General features: G+C 44.5%; 1 protein-coding gene across 3 annotated transcripts in view; it reads left to right on the top strand.

Annotated features, from left to right (window-relative positions):
- Positions 1-12430, top strand: part of UBE4B (ubiquitination factor E4B) — a 149487-nt gene extending 137057 nt beyond the window's left edge. For all 3 annotated transcript variants that reach the window (XM_019010852.4, XM_019010846.4, XM_019010842.4), the window contains 4 exons: positions 2297-2488; positions 9831-10005; positions 10606-10752; positions 11085-12430. In XM_019010852.4, coding sequence (XP_018866397.1) covers positions 2297-2488; positions 9831-10005; positions 10606-10752; positions 11085-11146 — 576 coding nt within the window. In that variant the 3' untranslated portion in view covers positions 11147-12430. The remainder of the gene's footprint in view (positions 1-2296; positions 2489-9830; positions 10006-10605; positions 10753-11084) is intronic.
- The last annotated feature ends 601 nt before the right edge of the window (positions 12431-13031 follow it).

The following is a 13031-nucleotide window of genomic DNA, read 5'->3' as shown; positions in this document are numbered from 1 at the left end:
GGAGAATGGCGTGAACCCGGGAGGCAGAGCTGGCAGTGAGCCGAGATCACGCCACTGCACTCCAGCCTGGGCGACAGAGTGAGACTCCGTCTCAAAAAAAAAAAAAAAAAAAAGAAGAAAAAGCATAAGGTAACAGCTGTTGACAATGGAAGGATATTAAGTAGAATAATTGAGACCGTGTAAAATCTTTGGCTCTCTTAGCTGTACCTTTGTTACACTCAGGAAGCCAAAGGTTAATGGGAGCCGGCCATCACTAGGGTTTATGGTGGATTGCAAATAGTCAGAATGTTTGTTCTCAACTAATAAGACCTGGTTCCTGTTTCTAAAATTGAAACTGAGCAGCATCACTGAAGATTTCTGCCCTGCTTCAGCCACCCCTACCACAAAGTTGAGAAGTTTTATGGTGTGGCCAGCACAAGGGTAGTGAGGAAGGCAAGACGGGGACCTAAGATTCGGTAGCCATTTGCCTATGTGGAGACATGTTTACTTTACAATGGAATATGACGTTACTGCATATTTCCCCTGATTTTCTGTATTTGCTCTTACCTCCGTTATGTGACTCTCTGTTATGTGACTCCTGTCATCAGCAGAGGCACTATTGCCACTCCCTGGCCTGGGGACAACTCTTTTCCACTCTTTTAACTTTCCACCTCATGTCTCTTCATAAACAGATTTCAGTGCAAGAGCCATGGAACACGAAACAAAACAGCTCAGACACTGGCCTCCCTTAAAAGTTTGCAAAGTGCAAGGCCATGGAGCATGAAACAAAACAGCTCACTGGCCAGACACTGGCCTCCCTTCAAGGTTTGCAGAATTCTGTGAAGGCCAGATAGTAAATAGTTGATTAATTCCTCTGTAACAAGGTCAACACCCACCTATTTTGTACACTTGTTGGGAAGACTAAGCGAAAACACACATAGAAGTACCTGGCATAAGGCCAAGCACGGTGGCTCATGCCTGTAATCCCAGCACTTTGAGAGGCCAAGAAGGGTGGATCACCTGAGGTCAGGAGTTCCAGACCAGCCTGGCCAACATGGCGAAACCCCATCTCTACTAAAAATACAAAAAGTAGCCAGGCGTGGTAGTGCATGCCTGTAATCCCAGCTACTTGGGAAGCTGTGGCAGGAGAATCACTTGAACCCAAGAGGCAGAGGTCGCAGTGAGCTGAGATCATGCCACTCCAACCTGGGTAACAGAGCAAGACTCTTCTCAAAAATAAATAAGTTTATTTTAAGGCCTGCTCATAGTAGCCCTGTTCTTTTGGCCCCAGCCTGTGCCTGTGCCTGCTGTGATGTTTTCATTTCCTTTGCTACACTATTTACTATCTGGCCTTTGCATTTCATTTTGCAAACCTTTAAGGTTTGCATTTTCACCTTCTTTACTGACTAGCTCAGATCTCTCCTACTTCAAACAGAATGACCAACTCTGTCCTGTTATGACTCTTATTTCACAGCTTCTTAACAGTGAAATACAGGAGTACTCTGTGCAAAAGCAAATTCTTGAAAAGCTAAGTATATGTTGAATTTGTATAAATCCAGTTATTACATTTCATGAAAACCTTGTGACTTAAAGGAATGCTTTCATGACTCCCTTTTATGGCCAGTGTTTAATGCTCTCTAAGCCACATCTTCCTGTTTCAGGTTTGCTTAAAACCATGTATGCCCAACCGTAGTGGGTACTGAGACACCTTGTGAGATTACAGCATAGATTATTACTATTTTCCAGGTGTTTCATTTAAGTTTACTCTGTCTCATTAACTAGATTTAAAACTATTCAAGGCATAACTTTTATCTTCTTTCCTTGCATTACTTTGTTATTTGTATCTGATAAGTACATAAGAATGACACAGACTGAACTGCCAGGGGCTTTTAACATTTGTGGGGAAAAAAGTTTATGAAATATTGGCTGGAAGAGCTGGCTCAAAACTTTTTTGGCTCAGATAATGGTAAGATTTGTATAATTTTCTCTCTTTTACTTGTTTCTCAATGAATTTGGAGTGATACTTTTTTTAATTAAAAGCATAAATGTCAAGAAAAGTTTGGCTTCTTTTGGTATTTATAAATAAATATTCCATCAGCCTGCAACATTCCATTAAGTATTAGAATTATCAGATCAGAAATGGGGAGTAAAGTTGGAATATAATATTGTCTTTCTTCAGCTTATGATACACAGCACCTGTAAGGATTCTTTGAAGATTAATCCAACCAATTCCTGTTCCTCCACTGAAATGGGAGTTTTTGGTCCTTTTCACTTGTCTCAACAGCATGAATTGTCCTATTATCCTGTGATTTCCTAGGAACTTGGACCCCGATTGGCTGCAATGCTGAACTTTAATCTTCAGCAACTCTGTGGCCCCAAGTGCCGTGACCTGAAAGTTGAAAACCCTGAGAAATACGGCTTTGAACCAAAGAAGCTGTTGGACCAACTGACGGATATTTACTTACAGCTGGACTGTGCTCGGTTCGCGAAAGCCATTGCTGACGACCAGGTCAGTGAGTTGAGTTGGTCTCTCTGTGAGTTTACTGACAGATTTGGAGATAATAACCACAGTGGCCAGGGAACTTGTCTGGTGTAAATGAAGATGAGTGGGTTGTTTTCCTTTGAGTGTGAAGAGCAGATTTGGGCTGGGCGCGGTGGCTCAGGCCTGTAATCCCAACATTCTGGGAGGCCAAGGCAGGGGGATTGCTTGAGGCCAGACTGCAGTGAGCCATGATTGCACCACCACACTCCAGAATGGGTGAGAGAGTGAGATCCTGTCTCAAAAACACGGTGGCTCACGCCTGTAATCCCAACACTTTGGGAGGTCGAGGCGGGCAGATCAAGAGGTCAGGAGTTTGAGACCAGCTTGGCCAACATGGTGAAACCCCATCTCTACTAAAGATACAAAAAATTACCTCAGTGTGGTGGTGCACGCCTGTAATCACAGCTACTCGGGAGGCTGAGGCAGGAGAATCGCTTGAACCCAGGAGGCAGAGGTTTCAGTGAGCCGAGATTGTGCCACTGCATTCCAGCCTGGGCAACAGGGTGGGACTCTGTCTCAAAATAAATAAATAAGTAAGTAAGTAAGTAAAAAACAAAAGTAAAGAGCAGATTTGGTGGTCTGAGCCCTCTCCAGTTGAGTTCTTACCCCATCTTTTTAAGGGCCTTCTTGACAAATCCATTACATTTCTGAAAAGAGCCCGGTTTCTCAAGGGATCAGAATCTTCTTCCCTAGTCTCCTGCTAGAGTGCTGTTATTTTTGGGGTTGTCCGGATTGAAAACCTTGTGTGGTTTTCTTTACATTCTTCCCTCTCCTTTATTCCGTGGGTCTCCTGTGAGCAGATCTGTCTATGTGTGCTTCATTTCCACAGCCACCGATTTAGGCTAAGCTGTCCCTGTGTGATCTTCTAGTCATCCCATAAAGGGCTGGCCCCCTCCATGGTCTGTTCTGCCTCATTTTCAACGTCCTCACAGCTAATGTTTATTAACTGTACACCTCATTTCACCCACTTTTCATATCTCCACCCATTTAGTCCTCACAAAATCCTTTGAGGTCGGTTCTGTAAAGTCTTTGTTTTAAAGTGACGAAAGAGGCACAGAGAGGTTAAATAGCTTGCTTGAGGTCACAGAGTTAGTGTGGGACAGAGGCATGATCGATGTCCAGGCAGCCTGGCCTTGAACCCATATCCTCAGTCTCTCTGCTGTCCACTTAAAATGCCCACAAAGAACCATGCTTGTTTCTGTGTCTCTGTCTTTGTTCACACTACTTATCCAAATACTATTCATGGCTCAAGTTAATCATCAGTAGGCATTCTAGAAGGTTCTTTACCCATATCTCATCCAAAGGAGTAATATTACAATAGAAGCATTGTAGGTACTTTTTTTTAATGACAGCTTTATTGAGCTATAACTCACATATGTAGGTGCTTTCTGATGTAGCAGGGGAAGTGGTCTTAACAAAGGATTTGCAGTGAAAAAAATACATAGTCATGTGCTGTTTCTGTCAATGCTGGACCACAAAGACCATGTGGCCCCATCATATTATAATACCGTATTTTCACTGTACCTTTTCTATGTTTAGAATACTCACCATTGTGTTACAACTGCCGACAGGATTCAGTACAGTCCCACACTGTACAGGTTTGTAGCCTAGGAGCAATAGGCTATACCGTAGAGCCTCGACGTGGTGTAGGCCACGCCATCTAGGTTTGTGTAAGTAAATTCTATGATGTTTACACAGCAACGAAATTGCCTAACAAGACATTTCTCAGAGCGACACATGACTGTGTGTCCAGAGCAGTTTTATCATACAAAGTAGTGGCTCGTAAGAGGGTTGGGAAATTTTAGTTACTTGTAGGAGATATTAAAATATATACTGCTGGCCGAGCGCAGTGGCTCACGCCTGTAATCCCAGCACTTTGGGAGGCCGAGGCGGGTGGATCACAAGGTCAGGAGATCACGACCATCCTGGCTAACACGGTGGAAGCCCGTCTCTACTAAAAAAATACAAAAAAATTAGCCGGGCGTGGTGGCGGGCGCCTGTAGTCCCACCTACTCGGGAGGCTGAGGCAGGAGAATGGCGTGAACCCAGGAGGCAGAGCTTGCAGTGAGCGGAGATCGAGCCACTGCACTCCAGCCTGGGCGACAGAGCAAGACTCTGTCTCAAAAAAAAAAAAATTATATACATATATATATACACACACACACATACACACACAGCTTTACTAGCCCCCGACTATATAATACTGCACTGATTTAGAAACAGAAAGCAAGTCATAGCCTGCAGTGAGGGAAAGAAAAGGGAAGCACTTACCCATTGAGGTGGGGTCCACACCTGACTGTAGCTGGCGTCTCCAGCCCAGCCAGAGGTCGGTGTGGAAAGCCCCGGGGCTCTTCCATCGTTGCCGTAGAGAGACTTGGAAGAGCTGTTTAGTGTGCGCCCTCTCCAGGGTGGTTGTGCTGTGGCTGCCACATCACAGGCGCTTAACGTAACACACAGAAGGTTTCGGTGTGGGTGGGCACAGCACGCCCAGTGAGGTGATGCAAAGCAACTGGGTGACAAAGGAATGCTTTGAGCGGCCTTTGTTTGGTGACCAACCACACATTGCATTGCCTGGTCATGCCTTAGATTATGGTGGTGGCCTCTGGTGGCACCTGGCTTGAGTCGTAGACAGCAGTTTCTGGCACAGTGACACACGGGGCTCCTTGAATGTCTAAATAGTCCTGTTCTTCCAGAGCAGTGAAACAAACACACATGTGCCAGTGACACATGGAGAGAAAAGCATATTTTAAGAAGTGTTGGGGCTGGGCGCAGTGGTTGACACCTGTAATCCCAGCACTTTGGGAGGCCAAGGTGGGTGGATCATGAGGTCAGGAGTTCGAGACCAGCCTGGCCAAGATGATGAAACCCCATCTCTACTAAAAATACAAAAATTAGCCGGGCACAGTGGAAGGCGGCTGTAATTCCAGCTACTCGGAGGCTGAGGCAGGAGAATAGCTTGAACCCGGGAGGCAGAGGTTGCAGTGAGCTGAGATCGCACCGCTGCATTCTAGCCTGGGTGACAGAGCAAGACTCCATATCAAAAAAAAAAAAAAAAAAAAAAGAAGTATTGGGCTGGGTGCGGTGGCTCACACCTGTAATCCCAGCACTTTGGGGAGCCGAGGTGGGCAGATCACCTGAGGTCAGGAGTTTGAGACCAGCCTGGCTAACATGGTGAAACCCTGTTTCTACTAAAAATACAAAAAATAGCCAGGCATGGTGGTGTGCGCCTGTAATCCCAGCTACTCGGGAGGCTGAGGCAGGAGAATCGCTTGAACCCGGGAGGTGGAGGTTGCAGTGAGCCGAGATCGTGCCATTGCACTCCAGCTTGGGCAACAAGAGCGAAACTCCGTCTCAAAAAAAAAAAAAGTGTTTTTGCTTCCTTTCACAGTGTGGTGTGTGTGCTGATTGTTGGGTATTTTCTATTTATATTGGCCATAAGCTGATTAGGGGCCTGCTTACTTGATTGTTTTAGAAGAGAGCTTTGGTGGGGCAGGGGGCGGTAAGTGCAGAAGGATGGACGCTTGGCAAGCACTGGGGAAGAGGTTGTAGAATTGCATTTTCTTCTTTGGAAGCGCAGTATCTTAATTTGCTTTGGTATGTCTTAGTTTGGTTTGGTATGTCTTGTTTTCCGGGAAAGACAAAGGAAGAAGAAAATGACAGCTTTGCAGGTAAAGAAACTGAGAGGCTTCTCTCCCTCTATACCAAGAGTAGTCTGAAGACCCATGTCCGGAAGGCTGACAGAAAGGTGCCTGGGTGAAGAGCCACTGAGCTTGATGCTCAGGAATCTGAGGGCAGAGCTCCACGCCAGAGAAGTGGGATACCACGTTGGTCCTGGGAGCCAAGAGGACCAGGATAGGGAGATGCTAAAGTGGCCTAGACTGTGTCTTTATGGGCAGACGCCAGTTCCATGGACAGACTGCATATCTGTTGTCCATGAAGCATTGTCTGTTAACACCATTTTCCATTAAAAAAGAAAAAAAATTCAGCATCTACTTAGAAAATAAAAAAAAATAGCCGGGTGCAGTGGCTCACGCCTGTAATCCCAGCACTTTGGGAGGCCGAGGCGGGCGGATCACAAGGTCAGGAGATCGAGACCATCCTGGCTAACACGGTGAAACCCCATCTCTACTAAAAATACAAAAAATTAGCCGTGTGTGGTGGCGGGCACCCGTAGACCCAGCTACTCGGGAGGCTGAGGCAGGAGAATGGCGTGAACCTGGGAGGTGGAGCTTGCAGTGAGCCGAGATCGCGCCACTGCACTCCAGCCTGGGCGACAGAGCGAGACTCCATCTCAAAAAAATAAATAAATAAATAAATAAGAAAATTAAAAAAATAAAAATCCCATCAAAGTCACACTTCCCCCATGCAGTCAGTCTTTCCTAAGTAATTGCTCCCTCCTCTAACCTACCAGAATATGAGTCTGCATCTCACAAATTTAATGCTTCATTTTCTTGTTATTTTTTTCTTCTTTATTGAGGTAAAATTAATATATAACGTAAAAGTAACCATTTAAAAGTGTACCATTTTGTGGCATATAGTACAGTCACAGCGTTGCACAGCCACCACCTCTACCTAGTTCCACTACATGTATCACCCCAAAAGGAAAACCCTTAAAGCAGTCACTGTCTAGACCCCCTTGCCCCAGCCCCTGGCAACCACAAATCTGCTTTCTGTCTCTCTTTTCCTATTTTTGGATTTACCTATTCACCTATCCAGGATATTTTATATAAACGGACTTATACAGTATGTAACCTTTTATGTCTGGCTTCTTTCACTTAGCATCATGTTTCAAGGTTCATTTGTGTTGTAGAATGTATCAGTATTTCATTCCTTTTTAAGGCTGAATAATATTTCATTGTATGGATATACCACCATTTGTTAATCCTCATCCATTGATAGACATTTGGGTTGTCTCCAGCCTTTGGCTCTTGCAAATAGTGCTGCTGTGAACATTTGTGTAAAAGTATTTAAACACCTGTTTTCAGTTATTTTGGGTCTACACTTGGGAGTGGGATTGTTGGTCATGTGGTAATTCCATGTTTAACTTTTTGAGGGATGCCAGAATGTTTTCTACAGCTGCCGCCCATTTGACATTCCCACTGGCAATGTATAAGGTTTAAGTTTCCATTCTTTTTCATTTTTTTTCTTTGGTTTAGTTTATATTCTTTCCATCATGAAGTTTAAATTAAACATGTTAATTTGTTTTTGTTTCTTAAATACTCATCCTAGTGGGAGTGACGTGGTATTTCATTGTGGTTTTGATTTGTATTTCCCTAATGTCAAATACCATTGGACACCTTTTCATGTGCTTGCTGGCCATTTTTATATTTTCTTGGGAGCAATGTCTATTCATGTTCTTTGCCCATTTTTTAATTGGGTTGTTTGTGTTTTTGTTGTTGAGTTGGAAGAGTTCTTTTTTTCTTTTTTTTTTTTTTTTTTTTTTTGAGACAGAGTCTCCCTCTGTTGCCCAGGCTGGAGTGCAGTGGTGCGATCTCAGCTCACTGCAACCTCCACCTCCCAGATTCAAGCAATTCTCTTGCCTCAGCCTCCCAAATAGCTGGGACTACAGGCGTGCACCATCACGCCTGGCTAATTTTTTTTGTATTTTTAGTAGAGATGGGGTTTCACTGTGTTAGCCAGGATGGTCTTGATCTCCTGACCTCATGATCCGCCTGCCTCAGCCTCCCAAAGTGCTGGGATTACAGGCGTGAGCCACCGCGCCCAACCAGAAGAGTTCTTTATGTATTCTGGATGCTAGGTGATATCAGATGATACATGTATCATTGGATATATGATTTGCAGATATTCTTGTGTTAGTCCATTGCATCACTATACAGAAATACCCAAGGCTAGGTACTTTATAAAGAAAAGAGGTTTAGGCCGAGCACAGTGGCTCACGCCTGTAATCCCACCACTTTGGGAGGCCAAGGTGGGCAGATCACTTGAGGTCAGGAGTTCGAGACCAGCCTGGCCAACATGGCAAAACCCTGTCTCTACTAAAAATACAAAAAAATTAGCCAGCCGTGGTGGCGCACACCTGAAATCCCAGCTACTCGGGAAGCTGAGGCAGGAAAATCACTTGAACTCAGGAGGTGGAGGCTTCAGTGAGCCGAGATCGTGCCTCTGCACTCCAGCCTGGGTAACAAAGTGAGACTCCGTCTCAAAAATTAAAATTAAAATTAACTGGGCATAGTGGCATGCACCTGTAGTCCCAGCTACTTGGGTGGCTAAGGTGAGAGGATTGCTTGAGCCCAGGAGTTTGAGGCTGCAGTGAGCCATGATTGCACCACTGCGCTCCAGCCTGAGTGACAGAATGAAACTCTGTCTCAAAATATATATATATATTTATAGTAAAACATATATGGCAAAAACACTGGCCACTTGTTTTGCGATGGTGATACAAATATATATCATCACTAAGCAAGTGGCCAGTGTTTTTGCCATATATGTTTTACTATAAATACAAACTACAACATACTTTACTGTTTGGCATGGCAGTGATTTTTATGAATTAGGCACCTGTGAGGTAGATGTTACTCTGCCCATTTTACACTCAAAGAACCTGGGCTCAGGAGGGTTCAGATTTGCCTACGACTGCACAGCTGGTAGGTGGTAGAGCCAGAATTCAAGTTCAGATTTGTCTGGGTCCATGGTGGGCGCCTGACCTCCACTCCACATCTTCTCTTCCTGGGGACATAAATCGTGTCTGTTCCCAGGCCTATTCATCAGTTCACCAGGGTGGTCTAACGTCCATGGAGCCCCTGACATGTGCTAGTGCTGAACTAAATGAGCTTGAAGAAGCTTGAAAGTGAACAGGAGAAGGCTCCTCTAGAGTATGAACGATAGTGGATTGTTTTTACCATGCTTACCTTTGTGGAAGAGAGCTGAAATTTTCACCTCTTCTTTCTTATAGGCTGCCAGGGCACAGTGCCCCCCAAGGACTGAAATAGACTAGATTTCCTTCTCTTTTTAATGTTTAAACTTTAAAAGAAATGCGTGCTAGCTGTAAAAATTCAAAAAAAAGCCCGTCTGCCTCAGTCCTGCAGCCCTCTCCAGAGGGAGTGACCTCGTACAGTTTGGCACATATTATTCCAGTCTTTATCCATTTGTAAGCATAAAAAGTGCATACTTTTATGTGGCTATAAATGCATAAAGACGGATATATAAAATATATAAGTGTATATATAATTTTAGGGCTTTTTTAGTGGGGGAAAATCCACAAATGGATAATACTTTGGATATTTTCTGCAGCTCGCTTTTTTCCACCTGACGTACATTTACGTCTCACATTGCCATTCCTCCTTTGCAGAGATCCTACAGTAAGGAATTGTTTGAAGAAGTTATTTCAAAGATGCGGAAGGCAGGGATCAAATCCACAATAGCGATAGAAAAATTTAAGCTGCTCGCCGAGAAAGTGGAGGAGATAGTGGCCAAGAACGCACGCGCAGAAATCGACTACAGCGACGCTCCTGATGAGTTCAGAGGCAAGTGGACTCGTCGTTTTCATGCTGATTTCTTTTGAGTTAACTGGAAATCGATAACATTACAAGAGGACGTCCTGTGCTATTAATTTTTTAATGGTGTGCTAGAGCTGCTTTTTGAGACAATCTGTCTTAAATTACATTTGCCTGTTTTTAGCTCATATTGTAAATTGAGAGGAAGAAACATCCTTAGCTTAGCCTGACTTAAAGCCAGATAACAACCCTGAAGATTCTAAGGGCAGGGCTGCCTTTGCAAGTGGGGATTCACATTTTCAAAGAATTCCCAGAAGTCCTAAGACAAAGAATTCCAGCCTGCCGTCCTCGCCACGGAGCCTGTGGGGCCTGCTGCTGGGTCTGTCCCAGGCTCTTTCTTCTCTGTTCCCTCCCCCCAGCAGTAGCTGACAAAGAAGCGCCTTCCCCTCTGCAAAAGGCAATGTATATGCCTTTATTGAAGGCTGATTTCCTTCTAAACCTGGGGGCCTCACAGGGGCCCTTTGATTGCTGTTCCTTTGGATAGATTTTTCGCCGGTAGAACGGGCTTTGTTTTCTTTTTCAGTCGTGGGCTCTCAGTAGATTAGAGTTTGCTTTGCTTTGTCCCCGCAGACCCTCTGATGGACACCCTCATGACAGACCCCGTGCGGCTGCCCTCTGGCACCATCATGGACCGCTCCATCATCCTGCGGCACCTGCTCAACTCCCCCACGGACCCCTTCAACCGGCAGACGCTGACAGAGAGCATGCTGGAACCAGGTAGAGGAGGGTGCAGTTTGAGGTGCAGCGCTGGCGTCAGTACCAAGAGATAAAGCCCAAGTCACATATTGGAGATGAAGCAGAAGGGAAATTTATCAAATGCAGAAACTACCTAGTTTATGACACTCTGTAGCAAAGACCCAAAACACTCTTGGCCCTTTTTCCCTGCAGATGTCCAGTCCCTCCCTCTCATGTCCCAGTCCTTCTGGAGTCTTCGGCTCAATGAGGGAAAGAATGGCCTTTTCTTCCCATTTATACAGAGCGACAAGCATCCTCTCTCAGGAAGAGCCCTCCCATCTGGGGCATTAATCCTCCTTTTTTTCTTTTCTCAGTGCCAGAACTGAAAGAGCAGATTCAGGCGTGGATGAGAGAGAAACAGAACAGCGATCACTAAACCGTTCCGCCGCCCACCCTCTGCTAGACACAGCCAAGGCCAACGAGGCAAGCAGAAGCAGCGGCCGCAGCGAAGCTGCCGTTCATGTGTTGGAGGCCAAATGTGGCAAACCACCCCAGGCCCACCCAGAGCGAGCAAATGCTGAGACCTGAAAGGACATGGATGAGAAGAGGAGCCCGGTTCCTGTACATATATTTAAGTGACAAACACGGTCAAAAGCTTAAGGGACAGGTTTTATGGTTGCTTGTGTAATAAAGCACGTCCTTCGTATGTCACAGTTTGGGGCAACGGAAGTCTTTTAGTGATGGCTAATGGGTCTGGGCAGCATCCCTTCATGAATTTTTTTTTAATCCAGTATCCGTTGATTTGATTGTGATTAGAGAACCTTGGACATTTTGCTGCTAAAGAATCTTTTTTCCCCTCTCCCCTTCCTGACCCTACTTGCACTGCTGTGGATTTTTTTAAGAGAAGCAAAAACAAAAATAAACTCCTTTCCCTGGCCCTCCAAACATATATTCTGTGAGATAACTGTGCCTGCTACCAAGTGTTAATCCTGGGATCGTATTTTTATATCATATTCACATATTTGTTTTTTTAATTGGTGTTAGATGACATGATTAATAAAAAAGGCAAGATATTTTCAGAATTTGAATTTCAGTTTTTTTTTCTTTTGAAATGTCCCTTTAAGATTTTTTTATTCTAAACAAAATAAAGAAAATCCTGCTGCTCTGGTCCTTGTGATAAGCCTCTATTAGGCATCTGAGGAGCAGCTGCAGCAAAATCTAGGGGTGTAAGTGTATCAGGACTTATGTGACTTACCATATTTTGGGGAGATGAGGGTTGGGTTTTTTTTTAATGCTACGTGACAGTTCGAAACCTTCACAGTTATCCTCTGGGGGTAAATCAATTCTTCAACCCTTGGGTGTGTGAGTTTGAGGCAGGGTCATTTGTATGATGTGTTTGGCCTTACCAAAGCAAAAGAGGGTGCAAGAATGTGGGAGTATGTCTGCCGGTTTCAACACACACAGACAAACACAGCTACACGCGCACACAAGTATAAGACTTTTTGTATTACTGCTCCCTACTTAACATACTTGAATTCTTGAATTTCCTTTGGGGTGAAAAAAAAAAAAAGGATTTTAAACCATAAAGTGTTCTGAAGAAATTAAGTCTATAAAAAACATACTTTCTTTTTTCTTTTCCTTTTTTCCCCTCCACAGACAATGTCCTCTGTTCAATTCCTAACGCAAACTACAATAAATGGTGATACACATTCAGAAGAAATCTTCTTTGAGTCTCTTCTCTTTTGTGGAAAAAAAAAAAGGGCAGGGCGGGTGGGGTAAACAAGAGCCAAGTGAGTTTGCATGTGGTAAATGATCTTTCCTGGATCCAATTAGGAGCTGCTATTTTTAAAAGAAAACTTTCTTATTCATGTCAGTCTCGACATTTGGTTCTCATGTCACTGTTTGCTGATTTGAGGGGGTAAGCTTTGTCATATTCAGTCTTCTGCCTTTCTTGAGTTTCTTCTGCTTTATCTCAAGTATCTTCCCTGACCTTCAAGATTCTTCCTCAGGCCGGGCACGGTGGCTCACGCCTGTAATCCCAGCACTTTGGGAGGCTGAGGCGGGTGGATCACCTGACGTCAGGAGTTCGAGACCAGCCTGGCCAGCATGGTGAAACCCCATCTCTACTAAAAATACAAAAAATTAGCCGGGCATAGTGGCAGTGCCTGTAGTCCCAGCTACTCGGGAGGCTGAGACAGGAGAATTGCTTGAACCTGGGAGGTGGAGGTTGCAGTGAGCTGAGATCACGTCATCACACTCCAGCCTGGGTGACAGCGAGACTCCGTCTCAGAAAAGAAAAACTATATATTTATATATATTTA

This window comes from Gorilla gorilla, chromosome 1 (assembly GCF_029281585.2).
Source record: "Gorilla gorilla gorilla isolate KB3781 chromosome 1, NHGRI_mGorGor1-v2.1_pri, whole genome shotgun sequence".
Lineage (NCBI taxonomy): Eukaryota > Metazoa > Chordata > Mammalia > Primates > Hominidae > Gorilla > Gorilla gorilla.
The sequence above is the reverse complement of the archived record's forward strand: the minus strand, read 5'-3'. Positions and strand labels throughout refer to the sequence as shown.